At 33.5% G+C, this 23,565-nt stretch overlaps 1 protein-coding gene across 1 annotated transcript in view; it reads right to left on the bottom strand.

Annotated features, from left to right (window-relative positions):
• LOC140452223 (uncharacterized) overlaps positions 1-23,565 on the bottom strand; it is a 365,408-nt gene that overhangs the window by 49,803 nt on the left and 292,040 nt on the right. The window contains exon 3 of the mRNA XM_072546348.1: positions 149-550. Coding sequence (XP_072402449.1) covers positions 149-550 — 402 coding nt within the window. The remainder of the gene's footprint in view (positions 1-148; positions 551-23,565) is intronic.

The raw sequence follows: 23,565 nt of genomic DNA, 5'->3' as shown, positions 1-23,565 counted from the left end.
AGCTCCAAAATAAGGTCAGACATGTTATGGTGTGACTCAAGTACAAAATTTCAAATAGATAGGGTGGGGTATGCAGGCGTTTGTGAAGTGAATTACAGACATTTGTTTCTGGAAGATAATTAAAAAAGTACTTATAAAAGATACTTACGAATTTGCTTTGTAAACTTCAATTCCTAGGACCTGTAAGACCTGTTGGCATGACTGTACAGGGACGTTGTTGAAAAAATGAGTAATTAGGTCTGGCAGTGACACTAACATATCCGTCCATGCATTGGGCTTCATGTTGATACACGGAATCATCTTCCCCTCCACTAAAGCCTTTTGGACCTTGTATGGAATGTTATTACTACCGGCGGCAGGAGCATCTGACAACTGGATAAGTTTACTATTATTGTTCCTATTAACACTATTCATCATGGACCTGCCATTTGTAATGGTATTTCTTTCCTCCGGTGTGGTGGTTGCCTGGGTCCGAGATGATTGGTGTGCAGGTTGTTGGTTCACCATTTGTGTTGAGGTACTATTTACACTGTAGTTATTTTGAAGATCCCTGTAAGTACAAATATATTAGTTTAAAAATACAAACCTTCAACAATATCGATCTTTTGGAAATATCCGTTTAATACATGCTATTAAGAACTGCAAACATCATAAAGGTTAAAAACTGTGCAAATTATTACAAGCCCATGGGAGATTTTTGGGCAGAATGAGTCACATATAAAACAATACTACGGTATGTAATAACAACTTTAGAAACTATGCAGTCAATTCTTATCGGTACAGTAAGTCACAGGTAAACTTACCTCTCAAGGGGGAGGACTTTTGGGCCAAACATATTGTACGGTATTTATAACTGAGGTAGGTAATACAAAAATAATGACCTGCAACCTAATGCCGTACAAAAATATTGGTACCAGGAGCAGGGAAATTTTTTTTATTTTCGGAAAGCTTTTTTCCCATTTTCGGCAATTTGACATTTCAGACGGCATTCATACACAAAATTTCGGCTCGATATATAGATTATTTTTTTACAACGCCGTACATTTCAGTTGGAACAGGCTGAGAAATCTAAGACGCAACCTTTAATTTGCTCCTCCATGCTTTGAGTACCGATAAGAATTGGCGGCATAGTTTTAAAGTTGTTATTACATATTATAGTGTTAATTTATACGAGATTCATATAAATCAATTGGGTCAAATTACCCCTTAAAAATGTCAGATGGGGTAGTAATCTTTATAAGATATTAGAGTGAAACATGTCCAGGTTTCGACGAAAAGATGAATAATAATTAAATTGGACCCCAAGAGAAGTTGATAATACCAGTTGGGAGAACTAATCACAAGGCTAAACGGAATAGTCTCGAAAACCTGATTGATCCAAACACTGTGATTGCCGGAATACCACAAGAAGAAATGAAACCCATAACACAGTGCGTTTTTAAACCTATTTTCAGCTTATTCTTATAGATGTTTGATAAAAATTATATATGTATTTAAACAAAATGTTAAAATATTGGTCAGAGCATTCCTTTACACAAAACAGTAAAAACATTTATTTAGTTTAGGAATATTTTAAAAAGTAAGTTCACCATTTTTACAAATACAATATTTTGAAAACTATTCAGAACTAAAGACCGACATTAAGAATATGTAAAATCCTTAAACACAAAAAAATTATGATCAATTAAATTTAATCAATTTCTTTTTCAGAAACTAATCAATTAGTTCTGAATACAAATATATACAAAATGATCAAGTCTCTGAGTTTGTTGGTACATTTGCCTCGCTTTAGCTGTTTATCTACTGACTGATTTGCTCTATTATGTCGAGTCGTAGTCACTCAGATACATAGAAGTGATGAAAGGATACTCCCGATGTTGCCACGTTTATCATTTCATTATAATACCCTGTGCCTGATTGAAAAATAAAAGCATTGTATATATTGCCTCTAGTCAAAGCACGTCAATGTGAGTTGAATTGCAGAATTTTTAACACTATTATATCATTCACATCACACCGAATCTGTCTGAAGCCATACAGTCAATCTAACGAACCCAAAGAAAAATCATCATTATCATCAAAATTATGAATGACCACGTGTGTTGTTTAGTATATTAAGTGGTACAGAAGACAATAAAGATGTGCTAACACCTCATACATCTCATACACCTCATCATATTATAAAAATATAGTTATGTTATGAAAGAAATAATTGAAAAACTAATGTATTAAAAGCAAACATACAAACTAAAACTACTATACAAGACACAAAGGAAACATAAAAATACAAAAATGACAACTTAAAAATTCGCATAAATATATAAAATAAAGAATGTAATGTAGTATTCGAAAATTGCAATAAAAAATTCACTCATAACTATTCTCTACTTTTAATATAATTAGCTTTTAGCGACGTATTTAGAAACATGTTTTGATAGCTTATACAAACGGTATATAGATATCTGACCCATACTATGGTACGTTACTAATTTTGAATGTCTAGCTATTGGAGAGTTGATTTATTACGAGTATGTACTCGAATTAGAGTATTATGTGCTCGACGGTTTATAATAAATGGAATGAAAAATATGTCGCATTCATCAGTGATTGGTAATCTGTTTATTTATTAAAACTTCAAGATCATTTCAAATGTTCTTCAGAACTTTACTAAAATCCACGATATAGGTCCAAATATAGTCATGTTCAACTAACTTTAATAATTTTTTATTGTATTCTTCACTTTCATTGCTTTTATTCCTACGGAGGAAGTTTAAATATATAAACAGTCCTTGATATGTTCCTATTGTGCCTTTACAGATAGATATAATCTTGTCTGCTCTAAAAATTATTTAAGTTTCCTAACTTGCCACAATTTTGCATACTGGGTAATTCTCATTTCGATTTTGATAATTTTAATAATTATTAAAAAACAATGGCTGCAATAGATCAATGTTCCTATACTCCTTTTTAATTATACAGGGAGTTAAACTTGATACGATTTTCAGGTAATATTGGTTATAACTTTTTAAATACCCGGTATAGCATAATTAAACTTTACATTGTTGTGATGAGGAAGTGAAGCAGATTTCAAATTTAAAATATTTAAGATAAAATACAGGGGGTTCCATTAAAAAAAACAAGTTTGGTCTGCCACCATCTTATGGAACACCCTGTAAGACTGTAACTAATTTTAAAATGTGGAGTTTAAAGCTGCCTACAATTTTTGTCAATAACTTTTTTTTGTAATTTTTACTATAACAGATCTACTGAGCTTCCTCACACTAATCAATCACCCTGTATAAATTTCCGTTGCTCCCCATTTATTTTAATATTTTTTTAATCATACCAAAATTTATGAAATATCTTTATTTTTGTTTTTTACAATATTACAAATTACTACTAATAAATATATTATTACAGTGAAAATATTCAGAGTCTGTATGTATCTTAAGATCATCTAGAATGATACTGATGTAATTATTGATGGCATTCATAACGTAACTAAAAAAAGGAGTAAAGTTTAAACAATTTACATGGTTAATTTAACATTACATATGAGAACTAAAGGCATAATTTTAATGTATGCAAAGAGTACACACAAATTAAAAAAAATGAAATGCCAAAATCCGTCAACAAAAACCGGACATATACTTTAGAGCTCGACTTTGAAGTTAATGCTTATTTAATTTTTTGATAGCGCGAGTTTTAAAGTATCCCTTCCACTGCTCCAAACTGATCAAATTGGTACTCCACATTTTATTATGAAGCTTTGTAGACGACTCCGTTCAAATGCAATATTTTTAAAAACTTTATATACTTAAACTTCAGTCTAGATCTTTCAAATGCCGCTAATTAGGTTTCTCAATTGTTTTGAACAAACCAGCTAAGAATAAAAAAAAGACTAACATCTCTGATTATCGTAAAACTTTTTTAATTTGTGAAAAATGCCAGCTTTTCAAATATGAAAGAATAATTTTTCCGCAGGCAATAGCAAAAAAGTTATTCAAATTGTTTATCGGCAAAAAATTGTAATGTTTTTGAAATTAAGCTTTGGCATGGTAACATGGCAACGTATGCCTTACGTTGCCATGTTACCATATCCACTGGTAACTCTAACATCATAAAATATAATACTAAATAATGTAAACCAAATTGTAATAGATAAATTTTAACGGGTTTTTACCCTCATATTTAGTGGCTCAAAACATGTACACCTAGACACTGATGATGGAACATGGTTTCCGAAAACGTTTTGTCTTCATGACATAGCGCGTTTGGGTTTTTAATTTATATATACCTTTTATAAAGGATTTTTACTTAAAATTTTTTATTCTGAAAATATTGGCTGGTTATCTAGAAATTTTGTCGGTTTTCAGACTTGTTAGAGCCATCAGACGCATTGAATGATCCATATTTATCATCAGACAATTTTATTTTTGTGTTTTTCTTATAACTTTTAAGCTATTAAATTTGAAAGAATAGCAATATCTATAAATTTTCGATATATCGTAAAATCGACATGTTTCAGAAAAATTAGAGAAAAAATGTGACAGAGCCAAAAAAAAGTCGCGGCCAAAAAAAGGGAAACAGTGTGAGACTCGGCCTAATGAAGCGATACTCAAAGTTTGGAGAGAGTCTCTCCAAAGTCTTTGGAAAGAGGAAACATTTTTGCCGACGGGCAATCTAACTATATCACATATGTTGTTAAATAGGTAACATAGATGTTTGGGTTTCATGAATCTATCTAATCCTATTGGGAAATTATGTTAAAAATTAACCATTAATTGTGGCCAAGTTAATTATTTCCATATCTCTTTTACTGTGCTTTTCAATAATTTTGCATTAATAAATTATATATCTGATCTCTATTCAGAGATTCCTTTTAATTATTGCTATTAATTATTTCAGATATATTATTTGAGAAAGTCTAATAATAATTAATTCAATTATAATATCTTTATCTAATGATTTGTTTATTTCTAACAAAAGTAACTCTTTCTTTAGAGCATATTCTAGTAAGAAACGCAACAGTTATTTAAATGAAATAGCATTCCACAGTGAGATCCCTATTTTGTCTGCATAGGTGTTGCAGAAATTGTTATTTTATGGTTTCCAATCACAATTTTATGTACATTTTATAACTATTGAACTATAGCAGAAGTAACATGATCCTTCTATAAATAGTATCAGAATCTGAATATTACTTATATCCTGTTGTATTTATAACTTTGTGCATTTGCCTCACAAGTATTTTCGTCCATTGTAAGACGATAACATTTTTAGTTTTGAGTTTTCCTATTATAGATTTTTCTAATATTTTTCTTTCTGTAGTTGTCTTCATATTTTTTGTCAGTAGTTAATTGTGATCACGCTATCCAAAATTTGTTCTAAAGTTTCTGTTCAAATACTAGCATATTTGAAATAGTTCTGCTTTGATATTTTTTAGTGCCAAAAAAGTGAAAAATCATTGAGCTTTTTAAATGTTTCCATCCAATAATCCAAACTTTTTCTGTATTACCTCTTCGTGTTAGTCATTTTTATTTTAAAAAAACTGCGATATTTTTTATTTTTTGATGCTATGAAATTTTTCGTGGTTCATTTCTTATCTTAAAAATCTCGTTTTTTCCGTCCAAACTGAAATTATAGTAAAGATTTTTGTTTTACTATCACTCGTCTATATGCTTTCACCATAAATTAGAATCCTAACTTTAACAGTTTTAGTTTGGACAAAGGACGAGATTGGAGCTAGGGGAGTTTCATAGCCTATTTACTGACTACATGGAAGATGGTTGCAAATTTTTCCAGTATTTTCGGATAACCCACATGAATTTTAAATAACTTTTAAATGTCCTAAATATGGAATTTCAATGAAAAACAACAAATATTACAGAACCAATGGGCCCTATCCGGATGCCGCAAATTGTACAGTTCAGGGTAGTCTTGCACCAACATAATTATTTTAGACATTTATTATATCAATCACTTAAACAAGTCAACTAAAACGGGGGAAAGTCTGTACCGCTTTCTGCCAGAATAGGTCATGAGTCATCGGTACGTTTTGTCGGCATAACATTCGTTATGCCGACGATACTGCCATTATTGCTGAAAGTGAGAAAGACCTGCAGATGCTACTAAACACAATTTGTGATACTGGGGAACAGTTTGGTTTAACAATAAACAAAGAAATCAAAACCATGGATCAGTAAGAGGGGTAACGTCATAACAAGGGTCCAGATAAAAAATGAAAATATTGACTAAGTCGACAAAATGAAGTACTTAGGCGTCTGGATTACTGAAGATCTAAATCCAAAATCAGAAATTCGATCAAGAATAGAGCAATCAAGAGCAGCCTTTTTGACGATGAGGAACTTTCTGAGTAGCCAAAGACTCAATCTGCAAATCAGATATCGGATGGTAAAATGTTATATCCACTCTTTATGGTGCCGAAGCTTGGACTGATAATGTTAACTTAAGAAAGCTGGAAGCTTTTGAGATGTGGATTTTTTAAAGAATTTTGAAAATATCATGGACCGATCATATTACGAACGAAATGGTTTTGCACAGAATGGAAAGAGACAGAGAACATATTTGGGGCACATACTTGGAAATAAGAGGTACGAGTTGTTGCAGCTGATTATGAAGGGTAAAATTGCAGGAAAAAGGGGTCCTGGTAAACGACAAATATCCTGGCTGGAAACCATTCGCGACTGGACCGGGTTAAACAGACACACAGATGCTTTTAGAAAAGCAGCAGATAGAGGCGAATTTGCAATGGTTCTAGCCAGCCTTTATAGTGGAGTCGGCACTAGAAGAAGAAGAAGAATAACGAGTCCCACTCGTGACGTAAATGGACTCTTCCAAATGTTTACTGTGACGGCTATTTCGTGAAAAGTCATATTTATTATATGCTGATTTAGAAATCTCTTCCAAAGTATTCAAACTTAAATTACTTATATACGATTATATAGAAACGAATTGATGGAGAGTAGTGAATCGATGGGAAGACCGTTATTTCGTGACGCCGTCTAGTGGCGCTGGCCTCAACATTTTACTATAGAGAAAAGAAGCAACATGGAATATAGAAAATTCTTTGTGTGCCTTGTTTCATTTCAAGAATTGGCTATTATCGTGTTAACAAACTGATGGAATGATTCTCGATCGGTAGCTAGATGCGAAAATTCCTAGACTGTCTGATCTGACCAATGTCTAATATTATATATCTAGGACCGTCGTTTTCACCCAATCCAGCTTTTTTCCTTATATTTTGCCCTGAATTATGAAACGTCAGGTACCTAAGATTACAAATTTTTGTTAAAATTAATTAATATTGTTTTGTTTAAAATTAATTTATTACTTTACGTAATTATTATACAGACTTCTATTTAATTTTATATTATTGATATTACAATAGGTCACTAACGATATTTAAAAGTTTTTCTGCAAAATATTAATGAAAGTCGTCATTTTCATGTGACCTCTGAAAAACTCCGATTTTTGGGAAAACATTTTTATATAAAAATTTGAGCCAGGAGAACTTTTGCATGCAGGTTTTCGCAAGATCGATATTACTTTACTGCGAGAGTACACGTCACGTGGCTCTAAACAGAGTCGTCCAGGGCTTAGAGAATTCTGTTTCTCCAAAATTTTAGGGTCAGTTTGCAACAATGTCGGAAAAGCGAAACGGGTTTAACTGATTTTCGCTGTAACCTCGTAATAATCTAGTATCTTACTTTAGAATGTCATGAAAACCCTGTTAATATATAGCGGCTGCTAACGAAATACTCTATATGGTGCACGTCTATGTATAATAAGATATATTGCAGCACCTCAATTTTTTTGTAATACATACACAAAATATATTATTCTATATTCGAAAAATATAATGTTTTACGATTAATAGGAACACAGGACACACATTAATAGAAACACGACACACATAATCTACATAAGAAACTGAAAGAAAATACGGGTAATAAACGGAATGGAGGTCTCCACATAGAAGAAAAAAATCAACAAACTTGGAAAAACTGTATTAAGGACTTATTTAACAGATAAAGTGATAAAGAAATATTAAAAATCCTGAATGACAAAAATATATAGTGTCTAACTGGATAATTTATTAAAATATACCACAACGGTCAAATTCCTGATAAACTGTCAAAACCTATTCTTTTACCCTCACCCAAAAAAAAAAATGCTAAATCTTGCGGTGAACACCAATTAATTAGCTTCATGAGCCACACTTTAAACAAGAAATTAGACAACACACAGTTTGGATTTAAAGGTGGAATGGAAACAAGAGGGGTATTGTACGCATTGACGATACTATTATAAAAATGCAGACAAAATAATAAAAACGTATTCATATATCATATATATTTTCAAAAAGCGTTTTACAGAGTTCAACATGCTAAACTCATACATACCATAAAACACATATTATACCTAGATTCCAAAGATATTAATTTAATAAAAACTCTGTATAACAATCAAACAGCGGTCGTACGGGTGGAAGATAATGAGACAAAACACGTAGAAATTGAAAGAGGGGTTAGATATGGATACAGATTCTAAGGGTTAGAAGATAAGAGGGAAGTTGCCAGGAATCGACAGGAGTGGCGACTTCTTTGTCAGCAGGCCAAGATCTGTGCTGTCGTCACAACTATTTAATGTGTACTCCGAACTAACATTGAAAAAAAAATACATTTTATGTCACCTAAGGTACCCAAACTGAAGTTCCTCAACATTTAGAATCAACAGAGAAAAGGCCAAAAATTACAGAAGATAAACGCCATTATGTAGTTTTTTCCAACTTAACCCCAATTTACACTCCTATACAAGTTGTTCACTTAAAGAGAAGCTGGGTATCAAGGAATATATTAGATGTTATGCCCTCCTGCAAGATTACGACACAGCGAGTGCTTCCTCATTCAAAATAGGCATAAAATCTAAAACCTCCATTGACTTATTATTTAATAAGAAAATTTGTCCACCTGGTGCAAACATTAAATGGTCTACAGAATCTTCATATTCCGACCCAATGCCTTCATATGAGTCAAATGAGTCCGAAGAACATCAGAAGCCCCGTTAGCTTGGAAAATCCAATTACCATTTTAAGCAACAACAAAAAAGAAGTGGAAAATACAAAAATAGTCACAGACAAGCAGACCATCGAAATTTGCAAATCGAAGAATGCTTTTCATTCTCATATTAACTTCATTAAGAAGGATACTTTGGAACCATCGATAAATCTGGATTCTTTGACCCCACCAAGAGTTAGATTAACCAATAACTCGAACAGTCGATATCTTCTAGCAAGATTAAGGGAACAGGATATCTTGAAAGCTATTAAACTACATCTACACGAGCAATCTGCTTCAGATGTTACGAAGAATTCACCAACACAAGTGTTAAACTCTTTTTGGCTTCCGAAGGACTTCCCACTAAGAATAAAGATCTACGAAAATCCTTCTAGAATTTAACGATGCCTATGGAATTGGTAAAACTGAGGTGGGAGCTGATCTTGAGGTCCTTTCTCACTTCGGAAAGAATTATTCATCTAAAAAAATGAAGGGAAAGTCACCGAAACCACTATTCCGTTGCCTCTCCAAAACGAAATTTTTAAATAACGTATTCTGTGGGACTAGAAACCTCACATTTTTATAGTGATGACAACTTTAGCCTGGTTCTGATTATTATTCGTTCTATAAGATATAACACTGGCTTGAAGTTAACGAGCCTTTTTTTTGTGGAAACATATACCACAATTGATAGGTATGATCGTCCAAGTTCAGCTCATGGTGGCACCCTAATGCTTTCTACAAATAATGATTTCTCTTCTATAACAAAATATGACATTTAGTTGAATGAATCCTTTTTTGAGTTTTCATTGGTTTATAACAAGAATCTTAATCTATACATTCTTTGCATCTAGATCACCTGACTCTTCCACGGAACTATTTTTTCAGAACCTGTTAAATTTGTTAGACGATATGTCCAATAAAAGCAGAAAGATTCTATGCGGTGACTTGAATATTAATTACGCTATTGCTTGTGCTACCCAAGTATCCTTGGTCAATATATTTGAATCGTATGGTTTCACAATGCACGTTAATTCTTCTACAAGAATTACTAAAACAACATCTACCATAATTGATTATATTGTCTCAGATTTCTCACCCCTTGATGTACGTTCTACAATTATTAATGCAGTACTCTCTGACCATGAAGCAGGATATACCAAGTTTAATATTCTTTACAAACAATTCTCGAAAACCCAACGTTTAAATAGGATTTTTTCAGCCCAGAACTTTCATAAATTCCAAAATTTGTGCTTGACTTCTGGATGGCACTTTCCCTCTGTGGACGTGGACTATAATTTCAGTAATTTTTTAGATAAGTTTGTCTGTATTTTCAATAAGGCATTTCCTTTAATTACAATTAAGTCAAAATATCACAAACCCTGGACAAACAAGGGTATCCGCATATCAGCCAAGAATATGCGTTCACTACTGTACATCAAGAAATTTACTACCAATGTCTTTGTCACTGAATATATCTCCAAGTACAGAGGAACCTATCTAAAACTTATCAAAACAGCTAAAAAATGTACTATGAGAATCGTCTGGGAAGCTCTAAAAATGTTGTAAGGGAAACGTGGTCCATAATAAACGATCTTCGAAATAAAACTAACACAGCTCAAACATTTTCTCTTGCAAACGTGATGTGAGTAAAATTATACCATCAGCTATTTTGCCACAACAAGATCTTATTTCCTATCTTCCCAATTCAAAAAAGGTCTCGAATTCATTCTTTATAAGACCAGTTGATAAATCTGAACTGATCCAAACAATCAGTAGTATCAAAAGCAAATCTTCCTGTGGTACTGATGAACTATCCATAAAAATTTTCTTAAATCTCACAAATAATGAGTTGGAAGTCCTGGTCTTACTAATTAACGATTCCTTTGTCCATTAAAATTTGCAGATGATACCGTAATTATGGCAGAAAATATAGGCGATTTACAAATTCTTGTAGAAATCATTAACAGAGAAAGCAAAAAGATGCAACCAACAATGAATATAGAAAAAACCAAATACATGATGATCTCGAAAAACCCTGTTGATAATATACATCTGATATTGGAGGGTAAATCGTTAGAGAGGGTCGACAAATATAAATACCTCGGAGCAATTATAAACTAAGAGTTAGATCAAGATAAGCAGATAAAGGTCAGAATTGAAATAGCTCGAAAAGGATTTATAAAATACAAGTCAATGCTTACAAATAAGAAATTTAGTATGGCTATCAGATTGGGGTTCGTCAAATGTTATGTATGGTCGCAACTGCTGTATAGGGTAGAAGCTTGGACTCTGAAAGCCCAATCTGTAAAAAAATTGGAGGCTTTCGAAATGTAGGCGTATATAGGCATATTCTTCAAATTCCTTGGACTGAAAAAATCTTAAACGAAGAAGAGTTAAGACGAATTGGATATGGCAAAAAGCTAATGAACATAATTAAAATAAGAAAAACATCGTATCTGATAGTTTCATCGTTAAGAGATTATCACTTGTACTGAATTTCTTTCTAAACTCAGTTTGCTCACGTGACTGGAAGTTGTCTAATATGTAAGTTAACCTAGTTAAAATTTTAGTAAGTAGTTTATATAACGTTCAGTAGGATTATTGGGCTGTAGTTCTTTAATAAAATTATTTTCTGTTCTCTTGTTAGAATAATAATAGCGTCACTGCTTCGTTCTAACTGATAGGTATCATTTTCTCTCTGATAATTTTATTCATTAGAATGTAAAAATATCTCTCTCTCTCTCTCTCTCTCTCTCTCTCTCTCTCTCTCTCTCTCTCTCTTTCTCTTTCTCTCTCATACATAGTCTACGGGATTTGTTGTTTTTGTATTATTTTTGTTCAAATACCAATATTTTAACATGTATAAGTCCAAGTTTTAGTCTATATTCAAGTGTTCATTGAAACGTTTGAACAACAATAAAGTGTTTTATTAACGCCATACCGAAAAACCAGGAAAATTCAGACAAAAACTTTATTTCAAATTCAGGATATAGAAATAAACATATATATTGTGTTTTACCCGACAGTGAATGGGTTAAAATATATTAAATATCAGCTTTCCTCGCTTTATCGACTAAATCTGGCCGAGAAGAACCATTATTGTACGGGTTTCTTCGGAAATTATGTATCGTGGGGCGAATGCCGATGTAAAACATCTCTCGCTGCAATTTAAAAGCATAACATTATTTTTAACATTAAATTTTAATGTTAAATCATATAACAGGCTCAGTTTTTTTTGGCTTCTGACCCGTGACTCAAAAAATAAATTATTTTTCATTTATTGCCATTATCAATGAATAAAACGTTAACAACAACAAAGGTTTCATATTTGAATAAAACTTTGTTTACAAATGCACAATTATGTTTTTGTTTATGGAATCCACCCAATTACAAATGACAGGACAAAAACTCCATTATAATTATAATGAAAATTTCACATTTTCAAATCGACAAACTATTGTTATTGGTCGGTGTAAGAAAATATATTATATCGCTAACTGACTGGCAAGAGTGTAGCAGTAGAATATTTTAAGATTTTAAATGTCTTTAAAGCTGACCTATGTTTTTGAGTCGATATCACCTTACTTCCATAATACATTTTTTATACAACTAATTATTTTGCCACCACTTTTATTACATATCACACAAAGTAATTGTTCTCCCATGATTTATTAACAAAAACATATACTGTTAATATTATTGTATCATTTAGAGACCATAATAACGAAAGTATAGTAATATGTTTCCCGATACTGATGAATGATTATGTTTCTTCTCAAATATTTTTTCGAAATTAAGAATCATTTTCTCAAAACATGTGTACCAGTTCTCCGTCTATAAACTGTTGTATTGTAAAAATATTATAGAGCAATCGACATTTGCTACGTTGCGTGTTGCGGGATTATCTGCTGTATGGTTATGTCTTGAACTAGCAACACTGTATAGATTGCGTCCCTCTGAAAGTTATTCCCAGCGTGTAAAATTAGCTAGATTATGTATCAAATTCTCATAAAAAGAACAAAGGAGGGATTTTAACGGCCCATGAACTGTTCCACTTGACCATTGTCATTAAAATTAGTAAATCAAACGTATAGTTCTTACATAGAGAAAGGTAAATATACGGAGGGTGTTAAACGACAATCATTTCATAAACATTTCTGTTAGTTTTTTTGCGTTGGGGCAGCGACAGGTTGACAGCACGTGCGCACTCGCACCGATGCGCGCATGCCTAATAGCTCACGAACATAAACGCATACAAAAACAAATACTTTAATTTAAAAGAGGTTACCATAGTAATAAAAGTGGCTTAAATTTGAAATTACCACTAAAAAATGATAACAAAACAATGGTTTGACTTTACTGAGTTGACAGTGGATTATAGCACCGTCCTAATAACAAATAGTAATTTGTACAACGTGTAGAAGCCTTTGAGATGGGTTTTTCGAAGGATGCTGAAGATCTCTTGGACAGAGCACGTGATCAACAACGAGGTGCTGAGAAGAATGGGGACTGAGAGAGAAGAGAACCTTAATATTGTAAAAACCAAAAAAATGAGTTATCTAGGACATATTTACAGAGGAGAAAAATACAACTTCCTACGACTGTTTGATAATGGAAGGGAAAGTGGAAGGAAGAAGAGGTTAAGGAAGAAGACAATGCTCATTCGATACTAAGAACAGCTCAAGATAGAGAGCAATTTGCTGTAGTTATAGCCAACCTTCAGTAATGGAGAGGGCACCTTAAGAAGAAGAAGATCTACAATTACTCAATAATGCGGTCAGTGCAGGTTTGACTTTCTTAGTACTCCACTCACTGGGTGGGGAAGTTCCCATCTCCGACAAAGTGAAGATAAATTGCTCAGAGGGAACTTCTTATGGTTTAGTTAATTTGTTTATATGTTTTGTTCCCAGATTAACTGAGAAAAAACAGAGGCTGCACCTATTTCATTAATTGCAGATTTGTTAATTGAACATGATACACACAACCACGCACACGTCAAAACACGAAATACACATGTATACCAATAATATCTACTAAATAGTCAAATCACCAGACAACCGCACCACAACTGAGCCGTTATAGGTGACTTTGACTATTGGACCCAATTCCGTGATGTAACACCATCGCGCCCAGGAGATATAATATGATAATATGGAACGGGAGGAAGAGGAAAGTGTCACGTAAAGGAGCTGTTATACAAGCGCTAAATCCGTAGCGTTTTTCTTTTTATTTTTTTCTGGATTGCCGAATATAGGCCTCTCCTTTTTCTCGCCATTCATCTTTGTTGTTTGTAAGAAGTTTCCACATTGGTTCTGTAATTCTTTTAATATCGTCGCCGTAGCGGTGATGGCGCGGAAAACAGGGCGGATAATTTCCAAGTTATACGTGACTGTACTTGCGTCGCGTTTAGATAATTTAATAGATACGTATAATTTGATGCGCGTGGGAACTGCGCGCTACTTACGCGACCGGCCACGCTGGCAACGCTTGCCGTCGGGATATCGTGGACTCTCCGGCGGTAATGTCGTTCGTATAATTCGCTCCATGGTAGTGCCATTGTGCTCCGGTTGGCCCGACGCATTAGCGCTCATACAAGAAATGTCCCAGGGAGCTGATGAACAGTTCCCGAAAGCATTTTGTCGATAAAAAATAAAATCGCGAGACAAAATTAAACTCGATTTGGAAATGCAGGATAGCACAGTTTTTATGACAGAAGATTACAACAGGCGTTATACAGTAATGTTCAAAAAAAGTCGATATATCGAATTATAAACATCGACACCTTCTTATCTCAGTTTTGTACATGAATTTATAAAAATAATATGATCACCATTCGTAGTAATAACTACGAATACAATATAAAATGCAAATAAACAAGCCTTATGGGTTAAGTCAGAATTACATGCCTCATTAGTGGAGAACACAAGTTTACTTTACCATTGAGAAATAGAAAAATGTCAATGGGCACATACATTTATATCTTGGTGGAGATGGTGTTCCGAATAACTGCTGAAACCTCCGATGGATCCGTTCCGCCTTCTTTCCTATCGGGACTGGCAGCCCAGACCTCTGTGTTCCCAGTGTGCTCACCCTTCTGGTATTTCTAGAATGTCTTCCATCGATGACTTCTCACTGAACTAAATTCTGCTTTTAAAATTTGCTACTTAAATATTGTTTGTCTGAGATGGGGATATGAGCTCTCTAGGTGTCGCCTCACTGATATGGTTTTAAGTCTGACCTTCGCCGTCACCTGTTTGAGATTGCCACTACCGAAGAGTTTTAGTTTCACCATTACCGGTGGTATAACTGATGTTACTGTCGGGTACTGAATATTTTGGTGCCAGCTTTCTGGTAAAAGCTTCGCTGAAGTTTGCCCACGATTTCTAATTTTTGTTGTTGTTGTGGTATCATAGTAACGCATGGTCTACTAACAATTCTGGTAATGCTGTTAGTAGAACTTGTTTATCGATCTCGTAGGCTAGGCTTAATTCGTCTAGACTTTCCATAAAGTCTACTGCGTCCGAGAGCTTTTTATCAAAGTGTCTGTTCCACTGCCATACTTGGTTTAATAACTCCGCTTGCGACATTTGTGTCAGTATTGTTAGGTCATGTAATTCTCGTCTGAAATTTCCTGGGTCAGTATGTAGGGTTCTGATTCTTTGCAAGGCTGGACTTTTGGATTCGTTCCTGTCAGTTCTCTGTGATTCTTCAAAAAGTTTTTGAGCCTTACTTACTGAGTCTGTGTTTAGCATTGCTGAATGTGGAGCAACATTTTACTTTTACTTTAGAACCAATTTGTGACAAAACATAAAATAGTAAGACGAATCTTCACAATACCCAACGATCGGGGAGCGGCTGATCAATACTCGGCCAATGTGAGGTGCGGTACGGAAGGATGACGGAAGCGATCGATCAACACTCCAACATAGGAACGGAAGAATGTTAGGCTCTGACCAGTACTCAGCGACCGAGGTAGAAGTTCTTGACAGATCAATACACCGGGTATAACTTAGTTCTCGCCGCTCTGCACGGCATTTTATACTCTCGGCCGGTGCTCCATTTTCAACGCGTGTCGATGATAGTCCTTAGATGTTAGGGGGAGTACACAGAGATCTGTTGAGCGTTCGGTGGCCCTATTGTTATAAAACCTAAATAACTGTTATTCTCTTCGGCTTGATTAGCTTCATAACAACATTCGTCATTTCTTAAAGATATTACAATTCAGGCTATTGCTTTTTCTATTATCGTTGAGTTTCCAGAAATCACCACCTACTAACAAGCACAAACATGAGAGAGACCTGCACTGGCGAAGACTTAATTTTAGAAAAATAACAGGGCCATCTGTGAGGCCAACCATAGAAAATATAGGATTTAAGTTGTTGGTGTTCAGGACAAGGAAGGTAAACTAAGTAATGAAAGATATACAGTAAGACAATAGTTTGCAGTAAGACCGGTATAAAACAGACCACTTCCAGAGAAAAACATGGGAAAATCTTCAGTCAAAATCTAACAATTATATCGTGGAGAACTTGCAATAAAACACCTGTTTTACATTTTCATCAATAAAGGTATCTACGAAACGGTTAAATGACAAATGAAATAGTTGACAAAGTTGGAATGACATAGTTTATACCAGTGCTACAGATAATAATGTCACGATATCCTTATAGAGCGCAGGACTGTGGAAAATTAATAATTAAGAAGATAAGAACTTGTATTACTGTTATTAACAGTTTGAGAACCTTTTTAAGAAAATGATAGCGATAAAATTACCAAAGTTTTTTATAACAGCACCTTTCAAAACGTGTTGTAAAAGGTGTCTACAAACGCTTTTCACAAAAGAAAACTACAAATTCTGGAACACATTTTATGTCGATTTGACGTACATGACCTCATCAAAAAATGCTTTCTAAGAGAGCTAGAGCTCTTTAAAAATAGCGCCCTAACATCGGTTTAAAAATTTCCATGTTTATTTAGTGGAATGTACCCAATAGTTTGGCGTGAATATGTTTTTTTAATTGCAGTTATAAACCGTTCATTTACGAGGGTTATTGGACATTTTTATCCATAACTTTTTTGTCTTTTAAAATTTCATCATTTTGACATAACATTTAACAAAAATAAATTTATAAAAAAAGGATTACCTTACCTGAAGTGAATATTCCATTTTCAAGAAAAATCAATTTGTACTTTTCTTGTACCAATGCATATGTTTCCACCGACTAACAAATTCATTCCTAATTGTGAAAGATGGCTATGGAAACTAAACAAAATAACAATTGTATTAATGTCAAAGGTATTTTATTTATTTTTAATGGCCATTTTTGACAATTAGACATTAATTTGTTCGCCATTATAAACGTATGCATTGATACATGAACAGTAAAAATCGATTTTTCTCGAAAATGGTGAGCCATAGCGACTTCAGATTACAGCATCATTTTTTTTATAAAAAAAATTAAATTTGTTAGATATCATTTTGAAAGTAAAAAAAGTTATCCAATACCCCTCCTAAATGACTGACTGAATGACTGCAATAAAAAAATATATTCACGTCAAACCATTGAGTACATTCCACTAAATAAATCTGATATCACTTAAAAGACAACCGTTTTAAAGATATTTGAATTAAACCTATGTTAGTTCGCCATCTTTAACGAGATCTAGCTCCCTTAGGAAGCATTTTTGATAAGCAAATTTGCGTCAAATCAACATAAAAGGTGTTCCAGAATTTGTAGTTTTCTTTTGTGAAGAGCGTTTGTGGACACCCGGTATAGATTCGTTACGTGGCGTCGCATTAATTTTTTAATAATTCTTATTGATTTGTTGTACTTATGTAGCGGTAATTATTCGGCGTGAGTATTGAATTGTAACCTTTTTTACCTGATGTCTCTCATAAAGAGAGTACCATGCACTAGCTACACAATAGAGAAAATATTCATCACACGTAATCGCTTGTAAATGTAAATCTGCGCCATTAAGGTATTTGTATATTATTTCAAATTTCCAATAAAGTTTTTTTTAATTTTTTAAATTTATAAATAATTATAGTCCGACAAGTAACGAAATAATGTTAAAGAGAAAAAATATCTCTTACTTGGACTCATATTGTCTCCGAACTCATAGCCAATGTTACGAAATCCTGAAAAAAATTACAATTCCAATCATTTTTATTCCACTAAAAGTATTTGGTATCATTTACGTTTTTTTTTATTTCTAACTAAAGCTCATGCAGAAATAACCTAGCCTATTAATTGCTCAAGTGAATAAAAAATGTGATTATTACAGTATGTGCAATTGTAACTAAGAAACTACGTTTTTCTTGAAACTTTACCGGAGGTAAAATAAACATAAAAGAAGCATAATATATATTCCAGGATACTGGTGTATTCTTTAAACTATCATGCTAAGACAAAATGCCGTATATCTAACAATTTTACCAAAATCGTTGTATAGGTAATTTTCTACCTAATGTACCAGAAACAAAAGTATGAAAATTTTAATGGTTAAATTTGTTTATAAAATTTGTCATATCTGCAAAATTGCCAGTGTTCCCAGTAAATGTTATCTTATGTAGTTTATGTTAAGAAGAACTGTCGTATATTACACAGAAACGAACTTTTTTTAGGACAAAGTAAAAAAAAAATCCTCTAGTACGGATAAAATTAGTTGTATGTTACATATGCCAAGAAAAATTGTCGTATGTTACAAATTCTCCGTCAAGTTACCTATTCCTTTTAGGACTCGAGCAACATAACCTAAAATTTGTGTCGCGCCTGTGAATGTTGAACTGTTTAGTTACTGTTTTGTAATTTGTACGGATAAATAAATAAAGGTGATTATATTTTTATTGAATGTTGATTTAGCGAATGTGTTAAGTCAGTGAATTAACACAAATAGTTCTCAAGGAAATTAATATGAATAAATTTTATACTTTTTCAGATTGACCCTCCCAATGTAAGCGAAAGAAAATAGTTATTATTATAAATTATTTCCACACCTTATCTATAGTCTATGGTTTTTGTTCAGATTCAAAGACGAACATTATGTTTAAAATACAAAACATAAATGTATAAAACATCTTTTTCTGGGTTTTCAATGTTTAAGTACATTTTCTATTAGAACATAGAACGTAGAAACTCTACGAAACAGAGTATATCTAAAAAGAAATAAAACAATAAATAAAATGGAAGGTCTATTTCTGGAAAACAGTTTGCTGTTCTGGCAAAACAGTTTGTTGTTCTGGCAAAACAGTAACTGAAGTTTTACGGAAACAAATATTCTCTTCAAACAAATAGCATTTGCGCAAAAATATAAAAAGCGCAGATATGACCTTCTTGTCTAGCACCGCAGTATACCTCATTTTCAAAAGAGTTTCTGGCAGCTATAAAAGAACAGAAATGTAAAGCAATATGAACAGGTAGATCGACTTATTGGCCAGCAGATAAAAACCAAATAATGGACATTGATTTCTTCATTATTAAAAATATTTCATCCAATTATATATACGTTAATGATGGTTGGGATATGAATACAGATCGTTCACCCATAATACTTACTGTGAGTGAGATGATCATTAGAAAGGAGTGTAATTCAATGCAAAAAAAAATAAACGAAGAGACAGTAAGCGGTAGGCTTACTAATCATATACATAAAATGATAGTAAGAGCTTTGAATGAGAAACAAATCCTGGTTTGGAGTGGTTTACTGGAATTGTTTGTGTCATACAAAAAAGGCGATCAATTGTAAGGCAGAAACTATCGGGGTATAGCCAGTATACAAAATATTTTCGAGTATCCTATATGGTTGCGTAAGTGCGTATTCAGATAAGCTTCTTGGCGAATATCAAAGTGGTTTTAGGTCTGGTCTATCAAGAACTGACCACATTTTGTGCTGAGACATACTGGAAAAAACCAACGACTGATTTGGAATCAGCATATGATACTATGTGTGTTATGAAATAGATTGTATGAAGCTATGGATGTTGCGTTCTGCACATACGATGACCTCAATATAACAATTGGGGTCATCCTGAAGGGGGAGAGAAGATATTTTGTTCAATCTAGAACACGCTGGTTGCCCCCTTTCGGATTGGGTATGTATATTAAAATAAAAGAAATGAAAGCAAGTGGACTGTATAAAACTCTATTTTAAAAAGAGGTGAAATAAACCATAAATATACATAACCCAATATACCTACAATTATAAATAAAGAAGAATATAAACTTAAAAGAAGAAGAATATATGTAGTACAAACTTACACACAAAAAGAGAACCATAAACAAAACAAAACTGTCGATTGTATATATACCACGTTATAGATAGAAATAATATACAAAAAAATAAAAAATATGAATATATATGTCATATAAAAACAAATTATTAAACTCAATGCAAAAGTATACTCATAATACACATTATGAGTTAATATTAGGTAATAAAATACACAACACTGTGATATATATACAAAAAGAATAGTGAAATTATTATAATATAAAAAATATACAAATCTACATAAAGGTAATGAAATGTTCTCAATCAAGTTCAATCGCGATCGCGGCACAACAGATAAAAGTTCGAAGCAAATATGACATCTATATACCAAGTAAACGTACTTGATATATGCAGCAACAAAATTATGGTGTATTGTAGCTTACCCCATAAATCACAGCACCAGCCGCTATTACCAACGTCTTCATCGACGTACACCAGGAACCACAAAATTTCTAATTTCAACTTTTCTACATCAAACCGACTTCCTCGGTCAAAGGACCGCTGGCAAGTGTCTTAAGGTACTCTTAACCCAAACGCACACACATGTGTGTGGTTTGAGAGATAAAACTCGACTTTGATTGTGTATGAAATGCATCCCTATGGTGATATTTCACAGATGGCTCGTCTTGGAATGTTTAGCCCTTAAAACTGCTATGCCCTTGTACACGCAAATCTCGTTTAAATATACGGGGAGAATCGAAACTATTAAAAAGTATGTTAATTCATTACAAATGTTTATATATCGTTGCGAAACTGCAACATTCTCCCCGCGTTGGCATACGTGCCAATAAAACATAACTGTACTTTGCACTCCCGACGCACTGTACAAATTCCGAAACCGTAAACACTTCTTCGGTTATGAAACGAACGCCACACTTAAAATACTACAAAGCTTTACATTAACAAAAGAGCACTAAGAACAATAACTTATACATACGATAATAGGTTACAAATACATAACTAGATACTAAATATGCATCACTACAATTATACAATTATCAGTACTATACATAAAACAGATTTCCTCTCTTATAGGAAGTGCATTCCTCTATTATCCTAGGGTACAATACATGAACTTGACGCCATCGAGATGTGACTACTCAAGCGAATCCTCAGGATATCATGGACGGACCAGTTAACCAACGGGACTGTATGAAAAAGAACGAGGAAAGAAAGAAAAGTGATGTATATCGTTAGAAGGCAACAATCAGGAAGTCTCGGACACATGATGAGAGACGGCACTCAATGCAAATACTACAAATAACCTTCTAATAGTTCTCGAAAAGCAAGGAAATGGGAGAAGACAAATATCCTGGTTAACAAACCTAAGGAAATGGTTCTCCGCAACAACAACTAAGTTAAGGACAAACAAACAGAATAATTGTAGCCCGAATGGCCACTACAATATTCGAAACGAATAAGCAGCAAAGGCAAAAGAAATATCGTATGAATTATAACACTGTCCCTAGATATTAGCAATCTACCTGGACAGACATAATCATGACGAAAATGTAAAATGAAGAAACTATATTCTTCCATAAGCTTTATCCATAAAAGATAATTATGATAATTTGAAAAGCAATAAACAAATTATATCTCAGGTTGAGAATCAGCTTCATTTCATAAAAAGCGGTGAATAACTCTAAGCTAGGAGTAGACTTAGACAATTAGAATAAATCAAAATTACGATAAATAGATAAAGTAGATAAAATACGAACATTTATGCTATTCAATAAACAAGGCTTTTTATACATAGTAATGCAATTTTGAAATGAACAAAAACAAAAATGGTGCGGCTCCTAAGAATTCTTTATACCTAAAGAATTCGAACAATGTTACAAGAAATGTTTTAACTATTAAAACGTTAAAACCGTTATTTTAATATAACGTGGCGCAAATTCATAAACAAATAAAGCTACGCAAGCTTTAAGCAAAAAATATATCCCATAATCTATGGCAATAAAAAGAAATCTCGAACAGGTAACACAATGATGGATGGGACTCTCAACATTATAAAATGTGCAACAACTAAGTCCGAAATGATCTCTACAATTGGACATACCTTGGGGCCCTACATGGCCCAACTGTACGTGTGTTTTAAACATCTTTAAAACAACTAGATAATTCGAAGAAAAGAGAAAATGATGCTTTTGAGCATAAGGTATGGTAGCATTTCTCAACATACCGCTAACTTTCGCACGGTGAATAACGTTTCTGATGAAACAAAATACAAATGCCTTTACTCGGCGTAAACGAGAAAGATAGGAGTACATTTTTAACATATGTACTCCGAATGCTAAATCTAGAGATGGGTGTAATGCAACTCTAGGAACTTTTGACCGAATTATGGTCGCAATATCTAAGTTATTAGATTCTTTAGAATTGTCTCTGTAACGAGACGAGAAAAATTTTGGCTCACAATGCCAAGATTTCGATCGAGCAAGTGTATCGGGGTTAGCTCCCCGCGAAGCTGTATTGGCAGCGTCATCATCGGACACCCCATCATGGAAGTCGTGCAAAGAAAAATCCTTAGATAAGGATTGAATATAAGAATGGACCTGAGGTCCAGAGAGATGTACATTATTAAAGGATAGCCCCGTAGAAGAACTCGTGTTTGTATGAGCGTCACGAGTCTTGTAGGACTCACTATTATTTACCATTGTAACAGGTGGAAGGCAATATGCAATACTGCTAAGGCCAGTAGGTAACGCCTTAGGGACAGTATCTACATGATCTAAAGTCGATGATAGCTGACCTGACGAACTAGGCGCCATCACACGAGGTATTTGAGACGTAGATGTCTCGAAAGAAGGTTGAGGTTGTGAAATAGATGACTTTTTTGACATATTACTTTGGGAAGAATTCACTACATTGAGTAGATGGCATAAATCTGAAATGAGTTTGGGAGGTCTTTCCCCCACATGTAACCTAGAAGAACAGTGGGATGCACTACCTACTTTATAATACGTAAAGGATGAGAGGACGGGCTCCCATATTATAAGTCCCATTGCCTTACAAAACAAATCATCTACAATGTTTCGATCCTCGCTATCTTCAGCGGAATCTACCAATAAATTCTCGATTGCATCCTGTGCGCATTCATATTTATCATACTCAACCTGTAAATACTCACGACGAACTTTCAAAAGATAATCAATATCGACCAATGAAACATTTTCTGCAATCCAATTACAGTGACGAATAATTG

The sequence above is a fragment of the Diabrotica undecimpunctata genome, chromosome 10 (genome assembly GCF_040954645.1).
Source record: "Diabrotica undecimpunctata isolate CICGRU chromosome 10, icDiaUnde3, whole genome shotgun sequence".
In the NCBI taxonomy this organism is placed as follows: Eukaryota; Metazoa; Arthropoda; class Insecta; order Coleoptera; family Chrysomelidae; genus Diabrotica; species Diabrotica undecimpunctata.
The sequence above is the reverse complement of the archived record's forward strand: the minus strand, read 5'-3'. Positions and strand labels throughout refer to the sequence as shown.